Here is a 12,690-nt window from a genome sequence, read left to right as displayed (position 1 = left end):
TCCTTTTCAGGGGGTCCTTTTCAGGTGATCCCCTTTCAGGTGATCCCCTTTCAGGTGATCCCTTTTCAGGGGGTCCTTTTCAGGTGATCCCCTTTCAGGTGATCCCCTTTCAGCTGATCCTTTTCAGGGGATCCCTTTTCAGGGGGTCCTTTTCAGGTGATCCCATTCAGGTGATCCCTTTCCAGCTGATCCCTTTTTAGCTGATCCCTTTTCAGGTGATCCCATTCAGGTGATCCCATTCAAGGGATCCCATTCAGCTGATCCCTTTTCATCTGATCCCTTTTCAGCTGATCCCTTTTCAGGCTCTGGATCCAGCCCTGGGATACCCTGGGAGTGCAGTCCGTGTTCTCCAGGAGTTTTAAATGTTGGGGGATACTGATTTGTAAATATTGGTTTTTAAATATGAGGGGATGCTGAGCGAGGTGTGCAAGGAATTGTGGAGTATCAGAGCTGGAAGGGAGGCACAGGATCACAGATCCAGCCCCTGGCCCTGCACAGACACCCCAAAATCCCACCCTGGCACCTCCAAACGTTCCTGGAGCTCCTGGGAATGTGCCCATTCCCCGGGCAGCCTGGGCAGTGCCAGCACCCTCTGGGGGAAGAGCCTTTCCTGATGTCCATCCCAGCCCCTCTGGCACAGCTCTGGCTGTTTCCCCTCTCCCGTGATGGATTTGGGGGTCTCCCCTTGCATTCCTTGGCCAAGCTGGGGCGGCAGGCGAGGAGCAGGACTCGTGCAGAGCTGTGCTGGGAGCAGCTCCGGGCACGGCCTCCGAATGTTTGGTGTTTTAGGAGACCCAGCAAATCAGTCCCTGTGTTAGACCCGTGGCACTAAATCCCAGAGGTTATTCCCAAACAGCCCCACCTGCCTGCTGTAAATCACAGAATCCCAGGCTGGTTTGGGTGGGGAGGGACCCTAAAGCTCATCCAGGTGTCAGGAACACCTTCCCCTATCCCAGGGTGCTCCAAACCCTGTCCAACCTTGCACACTTCCAGGGATGGGGGTTCCACAACCTCTCTGGACAATCTGAGGCAGATGATCCCTCTCTGCACCAGCCCTGAGGCTGGTACAGATTATTTTCAGCTCAGAAAGTGGCTGCTGGCTTTCTGTTCTATTCAAATCGGTCTCCCGGCCACCCTTTTACCACAGGGATGCTGGCGTGGAGCAGCTCTGCCCCGGCAGCGCTCAGGGAACATCCCCAGGTCCTGGAGGCCAGGAGAGCTCTGCCACCCCAGGGAATTGTCCCGTTCCATGAGAAGAGAGCTGGAATTTCCATCCAGGGAGGCGTCTCTGGATGCCTCGGGGAGTTTTGGGGGCTGCAGAGGGAAGCTCTATTTTGGTGCTGAGCCCATATGGCCGGGTGGGTGTTTGGGGGAGGGGAGGGCTGGGCCGGCCTCACAATGAAAATGTTCTCCTCTGGAGAGCAGAAATTATTGTAAATATATATATATTATTTTTTTTTTTTGCCCCTTTTCTCAGTCTTTTCCCCAGACTTCCCCCAGGTGTTGCTGACCTCCAGCAGTCTCCTGGGATTGCACAGAACATTCCTTTTTCCCCATGGCTCTTCCCCACCATTCCCAACATGGAGACACAAATGGATCCCCTCATTTCCAGCTGCACTTGGGAGCCCCAACTCCATGAAAAACAGAACCAGCTCTTTTATTTTTCTTTTTTTTAGGAAAATCCCTCTGAGACCATGGAGTCCAACATTGCCAGGCTGCCCAGGCCACCACAGCCCCATGTCCCCACACCCACGGGGCTCTGGGATTCCTCCAGGGATGGGCACAGCTGGGGTGGGATGATCCCGAATTCCTCTTCCAACCCACACCGGCCTGGGATTCTCTGCTAGGCATAAGGAACGTTTCCATAGGGCTGTGCTGCCTGGAAAAATCTGGGAATTGCTGGGGCTGGCGGGAGCCCTGGAGAGCAGGCAGTGCCGTTTTGCAGGGCGTGGTGGGCAGTTGCAGGTTCATCCCTTTCCCCGTGTCCCCAGCTGCCGGGAACGTCCCACCCGAGCAGAGGGGATCCACTGATCCATTCCACCCCTCGTCCCTCCAGCCCTTCCCCTGCCCTTCCCGGTGCTTCCTGGCAGGGAATGCGCAGAGTGCAAGGATTGCAGGGAGTGCAGGGATTGCAGGGAGTGCAGGGAATTGAGGAAGTGCAGGGATTGCAGGGAGTGCAGGGATTGCAGGGAGTGCAGGGATTGCAGGGAGCAGGGGATGCAGGGAGCGCAGTGAATGCAGGGAATGCAGGGAGCACAGAGAATGCAGGGAGTGCAGGGAATGCAGGGAGTGCAGGGATCGAAGGAAATGCAGGGAGCACAGGAAATGCAGGGAGCACAGGGAATGCAGAGAGTGCAGGGAATGCGGGCATGCAGCGAGTGTAGGAAATGCAGGGAATGCAAGGAGTGCAGGGAATGCAGGGAGCAGGGAGTGCAGGGAATGCACTAAATGCAGGGGATGCAGGGAGCACAGGGAATGCAGGGAGTGCAGGGAGTGCAGGGAGTGCAGGGAATGCAGGGAGCACAGAGAATGAGGGGAGTGCAGGGATCGCAGGAAATGCAGGGAGTGCAGGGCACGCAGGAAATGCAGGGAGCAGGGAGCACAGGGGATGCAGGGAGTACAGGGAATGCAGGAATGCAGGGAATGCAGTGAGTGTAGGAAATGCAGGGAATGCAGGGAGCACAGGGGATGCAGGGAGTACAGAGAATGCAGGGAGTGCAGGAAATGCAGGGAGTGCAGGAAATACAGGGAGTGCAGGGATCACAGGAAATGCAGGGAGCACAGGGAATGCAGGGAGCAGGAAATGCAGGGAGCAGGGAGCACAGGGGATGCAGGGAATGCAGTGAGTGTAGGAAATGCAGGGGATGCAGGGAGCAGGGAGCACAGGGAACGCAGGGAATGCAGCGCTGCCCTTCTGCTGTGCTGAGTCAGTCCCTGCCAGGTGGGAGGGAGCGCTGCAGGCCTGGGGAGGTGCAGATGGCTCCGGGAATGGAACCTGCTCCAAGGCAGGAGCTGCAGGGGCTGCAATCGGCCCTGACGCATTCCAGCCCCGGGAGGAGGAGCGGAGCAGAGCCTGGGGTTGGGATCAAAAAAAACAACCAGGAGAGGATAAAAATAGCAGGGCAGATTCTCAGCCAGGATTAATTATGGCGTGGAATGTTTGATCCAGATAACTGCTCCTGCCTCTGCTCTTCCGAAAGGATGGGCAGCCCTGCTCCAGGCCTGGGAGGGCAGCCAAATTTTCCTTTTCCCCTCTTTTGGTACAAAAAAAAGGAGGTTGTTGCATGCCTGGATGCGGGAGCAGGAGCAGGGTGTGCTGATTCCATGGGATTTTGGAAACTTGCCCCGATTTGGGCTAAGGGTGGTCCTGGCAAACACCAGGATGAGCTGCTGAGGTGCCAGGGAAATCTGGGGGTGTGAGGACTAAAAAGTGCCCCTGGAAGAGGCCTGGCTGATAAGGAAAATACCTTTGGAGTCACGGCTCTGTTTGGATGTCAGGAATGCTCCGGGGGGACAGTGGGAATAATGCAGGGGGTATTTATGGAATGGAGATAAACAGTGGGAATAACACAGGGGGCATTTATGGAATGGAGATAAACAGTGGGAATAATGCAGGGAGTATTTATGGAATGGAGATAAACAGTGGGAATAACACGGGAGTATTTATGGAATGGAGATAGTGGGAATAACACAGGGGGTATTTATGGAATGGAGATAAACAGTGGGAATAATGCAGGGGGTATTTATGGAATGGAGATAAACAGTGGGAATAATGCAGGGGGTATTTATGGAATGGAGATAAACAGTGGGAATAACACAGGGGGTATTTATGGAATGGAGATAAACAGTGGGAATAACACAGGGGGTATTTATGGAATGGAGATAAACAACATGGCTGAACTGAGGAGCAGGGAAGGAGCCTGGATTGCTCCTCAGGGTAGGAAGAATAAAGGGTTTGGGATAAAACCCTGTCTGACTGACAGGAGTGTGGCCTGGAGCCGTGGGAGTATGGAATCGTGGAATGGTTGGGGTTGGAAGGGATCTTCGAGATCCTCTTGGTTCCCTTTTGCACACAAACATCATGGGATAAATCTGTGTGCACTGGAATTCCCAGGGATTCAAATTCCCAGAGCTGCTGTGGCCACCCCTGGATCCATGGAAGTGTCCAAGACCAGGCTGGACAGGGCTTGGAGAACCCTGGGATAGTGAAAGGTGTTGGAATTAGATGGTCTTTAATCATCTTCCAATCCAGATCGTTCTGGGATTCTGGAGGATTTTCATGGAATCGAAAAGGATTTTTGTGGTTGCTGCCTTTAGGACATATTTTGTGTCTTCCATTTCAGGAAATGCTGGGTTTTTCTCTCTTTAACCAAAGTGGGTTTTTATGGAAAAATTGACTCCCAGCCAGAAATTCCCAATCTCCGAGCCATCCCTGCCCTCTGGCAGTGGGAGCCATTCCCTGGCTCCTGTCCCTCCATCCTTGTCCCCAGTCCCTCTCCAGCTCTCCTGGAGCCCTTCAGGCCCTGCCAGGGGCTCTGAGCTCTGCCTGGATCCTTCCCTTCTCCAGGGGAACATTCCAGGGGCTCTGAGCTCTGCCTGGATCCTTCCCTTCTCCAGGGGAACATTCCCGGGGCTCTGAGCTCTGCCTGGATCCTTCCCTTCTCCAGGGGAACATTCCCGGGGCTCTGAGCTCTGCCTGGATCCTTCCCTTCTCCAGGGGAACATTCCCGGGGCTCTGAGCTCTGCCTGGATCCTTCCCTTCTCCAGGGGAACATTCCCGGGGCTCTGAGCTCTGCCTGGATCCTTCCCTTCTCCAGGGGAACATTCCCGGGGCTCTGAGCTCTGCCTGGATCCTTCCCTTCTCCAGGGGAACATTCCCGGGGCTCTGAGCTCTGCCTGGATCCTTCCCTTCTCCAGGGGAACATTCCCGGGGCTCTGAGCTCTGCCTGGATCCTTCCCTTCTCCAGGGGAACATTCCCGGGGCTCTGAGCTCTGCCTGGATCCTTCCCTTCTCCAGGGGAACATTCCCGGGGCTCTGAGCTCTGCCTGGATCCTTCCCTTCTCCAGGGGAACATTCCCAGCTCTCCCAGCCTGGGTTCACCAGAACATTCTGGAGCTCTCCAAGCCGTTGCCACTTTAATCAAGGACCAGCCTTGTGATGGTGCTGGGGAAATGTTCATGCCAAGAATAGCTGAGGCAGCTCCTGCTGGGAGCTGGAGGTGCTGGAGCTGCAGCCCCACGCTCTGCCTGTGCTGCACCAGAGCCCTCCTGGCAGGCTGTGCATTTCCCAGCTGAACGGGAAAATCATGGAAAAGCAGCTGCAGGGAGAGCCTGGCAGCTGGAACCCTCCTGCCCTTTGTGTCCCCGTTTTCTGGCTGGTTGCAGGGCTCAGCCCTCTGTCCCCATTCCAGATGTGAACATCAGGATATCCCCTTTATCAGCTATCCCATGGATGAGTTTTCCATGGATAAATGGGATGAAGCAGCTGCTGTCCCTGTGTTTGGGGCTGCTCCTGATCCCTGGGAGCGCCCCAGGCCAGGCTTGGAGCAGCCTGGGATGGTTTCCCTGCCCACGGAGGGTGGGATGGGCTGGTCCTTGCTATCCCCTCTGACCCCAAAATCCATCATCAAGATCCATCAAAGATCCATCATCCCCATCCCACGATTCCATCATTTCCTCATCATTCCACCATTTCTCCTTTTCCCGGGAGAGGAGAGGCTGCTGTGGGAGCCCTTTTCCCTGCAGCAGCAAATCCTCCTTCCCTCAGTGCTCCAGGAGCAGCGTTGTGTGTCTTTATCAGCCAGGCCTCACCCTTCCCATCCCAGGCCTTGGACTGCAATTCTGAAGCAGCTCACTTCGCAGGAGTCCATCAGACTTGGCGGTGGGATGAATTTTTAACTGGTGATTTGGAGGTTTTACAGACGCAGGTTTAAGGCAGATCCCCTCCCGTGCACAGGGCAGAGCTCCTGGGGTTTTAACCTGCAGGACAGGAGCTCTTCCTAAGGAAAAAGTTAAAAACCTGACAAAATAAGGATATTTGTGCCTTTTGGCCAGGAATTCCTGCTGGAGAGGCCTCTTCTTCCCAGTCCTAGGTCACAGAGATGCCTTTTTGTGGCTGTTGGGGCCCTGTGCTGCCGAGTCGCTGCAATTCCCAATTAATTCCCTCTTTCCCCACTGATGAACTTTTCCCCATTGGGAAGGACACCCGCTGTCCCTGTGTCCAGCAAACTGCATTCCAACGGCTGAAGGTGACATTTCTGGCATCCCCAGGGAACCTTTGGGTGCCAAAATTGCTTCTGAGGCCTCTCCCAGGGCAGGGGGGGCAGTTAAAAGCTGATTAATGAGCCGTGATTTCCCAGGCAGCGGCCAAGCTCGGGAATCGAAGGGGATAAATAACAGGGCTGGGATTCTTTTCAAGGCAATTTATGGTTGAGCTCTAGAAAACAGCCGGCTCCATCTGGGTCCTTTGGAAATTTGGAAGTAATTGGAGGATTATTAGAGGGTGGAATTAGTCAAAGCATTTATTTACAGCTTTTTTTCTTTTGGCCTCCATCTGCCCCCTCATTAATCCGGGAATGCAGCTCTGAGCTGGGCTGGCAGCGAGTCACAGAACCCTGGAATGGCTTGGATTGGAAGGGAAATTAAGGATCATCCTTAATTGGGTGGCTGGGACACCTTCCACGATCCCGGGTTGTTCCAAACCCCTCCAGGTGGCCTTGGACACTTTTAGGGATGGGGCAGCCACAGCTCCTCTGGATTGCCCCTCTGCACAAAAAGCATTCCCTGGTTTTGGAGCAGTGGGGAAGGGTTTTCCTGGATATTTTGGGATATTCCTACAGGAATTGTTGTAGCTGCTCAGGTGGGATGTGTGTGCAGGCAGAGCTTTGCTGGTTCCCACTCCCAGAGCCCTCAGGGAGGGAGGCTGAGCTGGGAGCAGGAACAGAACGCTCCAAAGCCTTTTCCTGTGACAAACGGCTGCTTAATTCCATAATAAATAATTCCACTGCAGGCAGCCTGTTTGCTCCCAAGCTGGAGCTGGGAATTCATCCTGCAAATGGGCATTAATCATGGGCAGGACTTGGGAAGACAGGAGCAGGCCCGTGATCGGGGTGGAGGTGTCAGAGCAGGTCCTGCTGAGGGGGAAAAGCCCAAAAAACGAAAACCCTTCCATGCCAACAGCAGGAACAAAAAACTGGGAGCCAGGAGGGAGGGATATCCATGAGCAAAATTCCTGGAAAATAATCCTGGGGTGGTTATCAGCAGGGCTGGCAGAGGTGGGGAGCACACAACTGATCCTGCTCTTCCTATGGGAAAACATGGAAATGGTCTTGGATGTGGGGTTTGGTGCTTGCTAGGAGGTGTGGTGGGGACAGAGGTCCTGGTGTGGGATGGAGCCCCTCTGCTCTGGAGCCAGGCTGGGAGAGCTGGGAATGTTCCCCTGGAGAAGGGAAGGATCCAGGCAGAGCTCAGAGCCCCGGGAATGTTCCCCTGGAGAAGGGAAGGATCCAGGCAGAGCTCAAAGCCCCGGGAATGTTCCCCTGGAGAAGGGAAGGATGCAGGCAGAGCTCAGAGCCCCGGGAATGTTCCCCTGGAGAAGGGAAGGATCCAGGCAGAGCTCAGAGCCCCGGGAATGTTCCCCTGGAGAAGGGAAGGATCCAGGCAGAGCTCAGAGCCCCGGGAATGTTCCCCTGGAGAAGGGAAGGATCCAGGCAGAGCTCAGAGCCCCGGGAATGTTCCCCTGGAGAAGGGAAGGATCCAGGCAGAGCTCAGAGCCCCTGGCAGGGCCTGAAGGGCTCCAGGAGAGCTGGAGAGGGACTGGGGACAAGGGATGGAGGGACAGGAGCCAGGGAATGGCTCCCACTGCCAGGGGGCAGGGATGGCTGGGAGATTGGGAATTCCTGGCTGGGCTGGAATTCCCAGAAAAGCCCCTGGATCCCTGGCAGTGCCCCAGGCCAGGCTGGAGCAGCCTGGCACAGTGAGAGGTGTCCCTGCCCATGGATGGGGTGGCTTTTAAGATCCCAAAGCTTTGTGGGATTCTGTTGTTGCTGGAATACGAGACCTGAGAGCTCCGAGCTGGGGCTGAGGCGTTGCTGGGAGAACGAACACAAAGGAAAAGCTGGAAAACACAGCAGAGCCTGGAGCAAGGCTGGGAATTGATTTCTTGTCCTGGTCACGGTGGCACCTCTCAGCACTGCCTGTTGGCTGACACGTATTCCCAAGAATGTTGGGAATATTGGCTGCTGCTCTTCATCCTGAGAGGCTCTTAAATAATTTGTGCCCTTGGGTTTGTTGGGGAGGAGAAAATTGGATCTGAAAGGCAAAAGATATTCCTGCAAATATTTTCCCCTGCAGTGAGCTGATGTGGGAATGAGACAGAATCTGCCAATGATTTTCCCAAGGTTCTGCTGGCACCTTTTCCATGGCAATAGTGGGCACAGAATTCCTCCTGGGAAAGCCTGCTGGAGAGGCAGGACCATGGGGCAGGAGGTGGAGACAGCCCTCGGGACATTGCCATGGGACTGCCTGGGGTGGGAATGGGGATGCACATGGACTGGGATGGGAATGGGAATGGGGATGCACATGGATGGGGGTGGGAATTTGGATGGGATGGGAATGGGAATGGGGATGCACATGGATGGGGGTGGGAATTTGGATGGGGTGGGAATGGGGATGCACATGGATGAGATGGGAATTTGGATGGGATGGGAATGGGGATACACATGGATGGGGTATAGGAATTTGGATGGGGTGGGAATGGGGATGCACATGGACAGGGGTGGGAATTTGGATGGGATGGGAATGGGGATGCACATGGATGAGATGGGAATTTGGATGGGATGGGAATGGGAATGTGGGTGGACAGGGGATGGGAATGGGAATGTGGGTGGATCTGGGTCTGGAGATGGGGATTCAGAAGGGGATGAGGATGTGGATGGGGTGGGAATGCTGACAGGGATGGGAATGCAGATGTGGGTATGGAAATCAATAGCTGTGAATGGGAACTGGGATGGGAATGCAGATGGGTCTAGGCCTGGAGATGTGGATGCGGACGTGGATGGGGATGCAGATGTGGATGGGGATGCAGATGTGGGTGGGGATGTAGATGTGGAGGAGGATGCAGACGTGGATGGGGATGCAGACGTGGATGTGGATGCAGATGTGGGTGGGGATGCAGATGTGGGTGGGGATGCAGATGTGGAGGAGGATGCAGACGTGGATGGGGATGCAGATGTGGATGTGGATGCAGATGTGGGTGGGGATGCAGATGTGGAGGAGGATGCAGACGTGGATGGGGATGCAGATGCGGAATCCCACGTTCAGTCCCTAAGGAGGTCAGAGCCCGTCAGAGGCAGGGCTGAGGCTCAGCAGGGGAAGCTCTGGGATCTGCTGGTGAAGCTGCTCCTGAGCAGCTGCAGAGCGAAGAGCACAGCTGGAGGAGGAACTCACTCAAATTGCCATTTCTCTCAGAATTGCCATTTTTCCTAAACCCTTTAGGAGTGGGATTGCTTCCACTCCACTTCATAAACAGGAGCACCTGGGACCGGGGTGAAAATGCACTGGGAAGCAGAAAATATGTCCTGGGTGAGGCTGTGGGGTGTGCTCCTGCAGATGTGAGGAGCAGCATCCCGTGCTGAAAACCTGGATTCATATTTTTTTCCCAAGAGATAAAGTGGGAAACAGTTTTGTCTTGTGATCAGCAGCAAAGCCAGCACTGATTCCATCAGCAGCAGCATGGAGTGGGGCAAACTGGAATTTTCCTGGTTGTGTGTCACACTCCATCCCACTCCCCCTCGCTGCATCCTGCTGTTGTTTTTCCTGCGCCTTCCCAAGCTCCTTTCCTTTTCTCCTGGCTCCTGGTGAGCCAGGCAGGGGATGTGTTTGCAGAGGTGGATGGAGCTTCCTGAGATCCAAATGTCACATTTCCACTTGGCTGCGTGAGGAGCAAATGGCAGCGTAATTCTATTTGCAGATTTCTACCGAGAGTGGTTAAAAATAGTAATGATGATGATGAAAAAAAGCAGGATTTGTTCTGGATGTCTCCAGCAACCCACGAGCATCACCTCCCTCTGATTCCCAGGGGTCACCAGGGTGGCAAGGTCTGGTGCTGGAGCGGAGTTTTCTCCACAGTAGGAGGAAGAGGAAGGGCAGTGTTGTGCCTCTTAGTCATGGATTTTATTCCCTGTTAATCTTTCGGAGCTGGATCCCAGCCTGGCAGTGATGGATGTGGGAGCAGACTGCTGGCGAGGCCTTTGAGGAGGAATTTTGTAGAACTTGCTGATGGCTTGGCATGTGCTGATGAGGGGCTGCTTTCGTGTGTGCTCATGGATATGAGGGAAATGTGGAATAATTTCGGAATAGTTTAGGATCTGACGAGTCCCGTTTGCCCTGACAGCTCCTGCAGCTTCAGTCCCAGGTTCTCAGGTAGCCCTGGTGTCCCTTTGGCGGCAGCACCTTCACAAAGGGTCTGTAAATGTAGGTGGGAACTCCTCAGTTCTGCCCTTTCCGCTGAGGTTGGCTCCTTTCCCCTTGGGAATGATGATTTAACAGCTGTGGAATCCTAGAATCATGGAATCCTTAGGGTTGGAAAAGACCTTTAAAGCCATCAAGTCCAACCATCAGGCCACTGGCCCGTGTCCCCAGGTGTCACATCCAGAGGGATTTGAAGCCCCTCCAGGGACGGGGACTCCACCACTGCCTTGGACAACCCTTTCCACGAAGGAATTTTCCCTAATATCCAACTAAACCTCCCCGGGTACATCATTTCCTCCAAACGAGGGCAGGCCAAAGCTTTCTTTTTAATACATTTAAACCCATGGAATTGCTCAGGGATTTCTGTGCATCCCCAATTTCCTGGGACCGGTGGAAGCTTTTCCTCCCTTCTCCTTGCAGGGATGACGTGCCAAGCCAGGACATCCTACACGGAGGACGAGGTGCTCTGGGGCCATCGCTTCTTCCCGGTGATCTCCTTGGAGGAAGGCTTCTTCAAGGTGGATTATTCCCAGTTCCACGCCACGTTCGAGGTGCCCACCCCGCCCTACAGCGTCAAGGAGCAGGAGGAGATGCTCCTCATGTCCTCGCCCCTGATCCCGCCCGCCGTCAGCAACAGCAAGGAGAGGAACAACTCCGTGGAGTGCCTGGATGGGCTCGACGAGGTGGGCACGAAGCTGCCCTCAAAACTGCAGAAAATCACCGGGAGGGACGACTTCCCAAAAAAACTGCTCAGGATGAGCTCCACCACCTCAGAGAAGGCCTACAGCATGGGCGACCTGCCCATGAAACTCCAGCGCATCAGCTCGGTGCCCGGCAACTCCGAGGAGAAACTGGGCTCCAAGACCACGAAGATGATGTCGGATCCCATGAGCCAGTCGGTGGCAGAGCTGCCCCCCAAGCTGCAGAAGCTCTCGGGGGGCGGCGGGAGGATGGAGGGGAACCTCCCGCCCAAACTGCGCAAAATGAATTCCGACCGCTTCACATAACGCGCCGCGCCCGGCGGGATGGCGCGCGGCCGGGACCCCGAGGAGGCGGCAGGGGCTGCGGGGGGCTCGGGGCTGCCCGGGGGCTCGGGGAGCCGGGCTGGGCTCGGGGAGCCGCCGTGGGCTCGGGGAGCCGCCGTGGGCTCGGGGAGCCGCCGTGGGCTCGGTGCCGCGGGATCGCGAGCGAGGGCCGCGTCCTCGGCATGTCCCACCCCAGCGCATGCGACAGTAGTGTGCAACCTCCGCGTCCAGTCCGTGGCATGACTCCTCCTGTACTTATACTCTGTATCCCGAAAAACACGCAGAGGGGCCTCCCTGCCCCTGCGTTCCCCAGGGAATGGGGACAACACGGAGTGGGGAACTCGCAGGGTGAGCTGAACTTGAGTCGGAAGCGTTTGGGGTCTTTTTTCCCTCTTGCCGTGGGTCGTGATGTCCTCGCCCAAGTAGTTTGCTGCATGTGGTTTTTTTCCTCCACCGAGGTGTTTTGGTTCACCCTTCACATCAAATCTGCTCGCCTTAAATCCACTGCTGGTTTCTAGTTTGCTTTCAGGTGGTTTTTTTTTTTTTTGGGGTGTTCCCTGTGTCAAAGCCACCGGGAAAAATATCGTGAGGAAACAATAAAAATCTGTATTTCCTCAGGCTTTGTTTAGAAAAGAAAGTTGTGTTCTTAAGCCTGGGGCAAAGTGATAAATAATGACTCAAGTTCACCCTTTAGGTACAATTAGTAACATTTCTATAAAATCTTTGTGGTGTATATGTGGAAGAAAACCGGCAGGACGTGCTTGATTTCTCTGGTTGCTGAAAGAGCCAGCCATGAAGAGCCTGTGGGGCCAAGCAGGCTCTTCTGTTGGGAGAACTGCACCCCAAAAGTGGAGCCCCAACTCCCCCAGTCCCTCCGGGCCTGGATTTCCCTGCCAGGCAGAACAGGGTGCTCCCAAGCCTCGTTCCCTCGTTCCCTGCTGCTTTTTGTGGGGAAAACGCTGTTTGACCTCGGGGTCAAACCTGGGGTCACCCTGGGGCTCCGCAGCGAGCCAAGCCTGGGTGGATGTTCAGGTGTTGGGGCTGATCCCTCTGGATTCCTTCGCCCACCTGGGTCAAGGCAGGGCGGGCTCTGGGATGGGGTGGAGCACCTCCCCAAAATCCAAAGGGTTGAGGCGCCCCTGGGCTGTGTTTGGGGTTTTCCCAGAGGCTCCCTGGAGGAGGTTTGGGGTTGGTG

At 55.2% G+C, this 12,690-nt stretch overlaps 1 protein-coding gene across 1 annotated transcript in view; it reads left to right on the top strand.

Annotated features, from left to right (window-relative positions):
• The window catches only part of KCNJ3 (potassium inwardly rectifying channel subfamily J member 3), a 33,445-nt gene extending 21,929 nt beyond the window's left edge, over positions 1-11,516 (top strand). The window contains exon 3 of the mRNA XM_021545687.2: positions 10,891-11,516. Coding sequence (XP_021401362.2) covers positions 10,891-11,477 — 587 coding nt within the window. The 3' untranslated portion in view covers positions 11,478-11,516. The remainder of the gene's footprint in view (positions 1-10,890) is intronic.
• Positions 11,517-12,690: the final 1,174 nt, after the last annotated feature.

Source organism: Lonchura striata, chromosome 8 (assembly GCF_046129695.1).
Source record: "Lonchura striata isolate bLonStr1 chromosome 8, bLonStr1.mat, whole genome shotgun sequence".
Classification (NCBI taxonomy): domain Eukaryota; kingdom Metazoa; phylum Chordata; class Aves; order Passeriformes; family Estrildidae; genus Lonchura; species Lonchura striata.
Note: the sequence above shows the minus strand (reverse complement) of the source record. Positions and strands in the feature narration are given on the sequence as shown.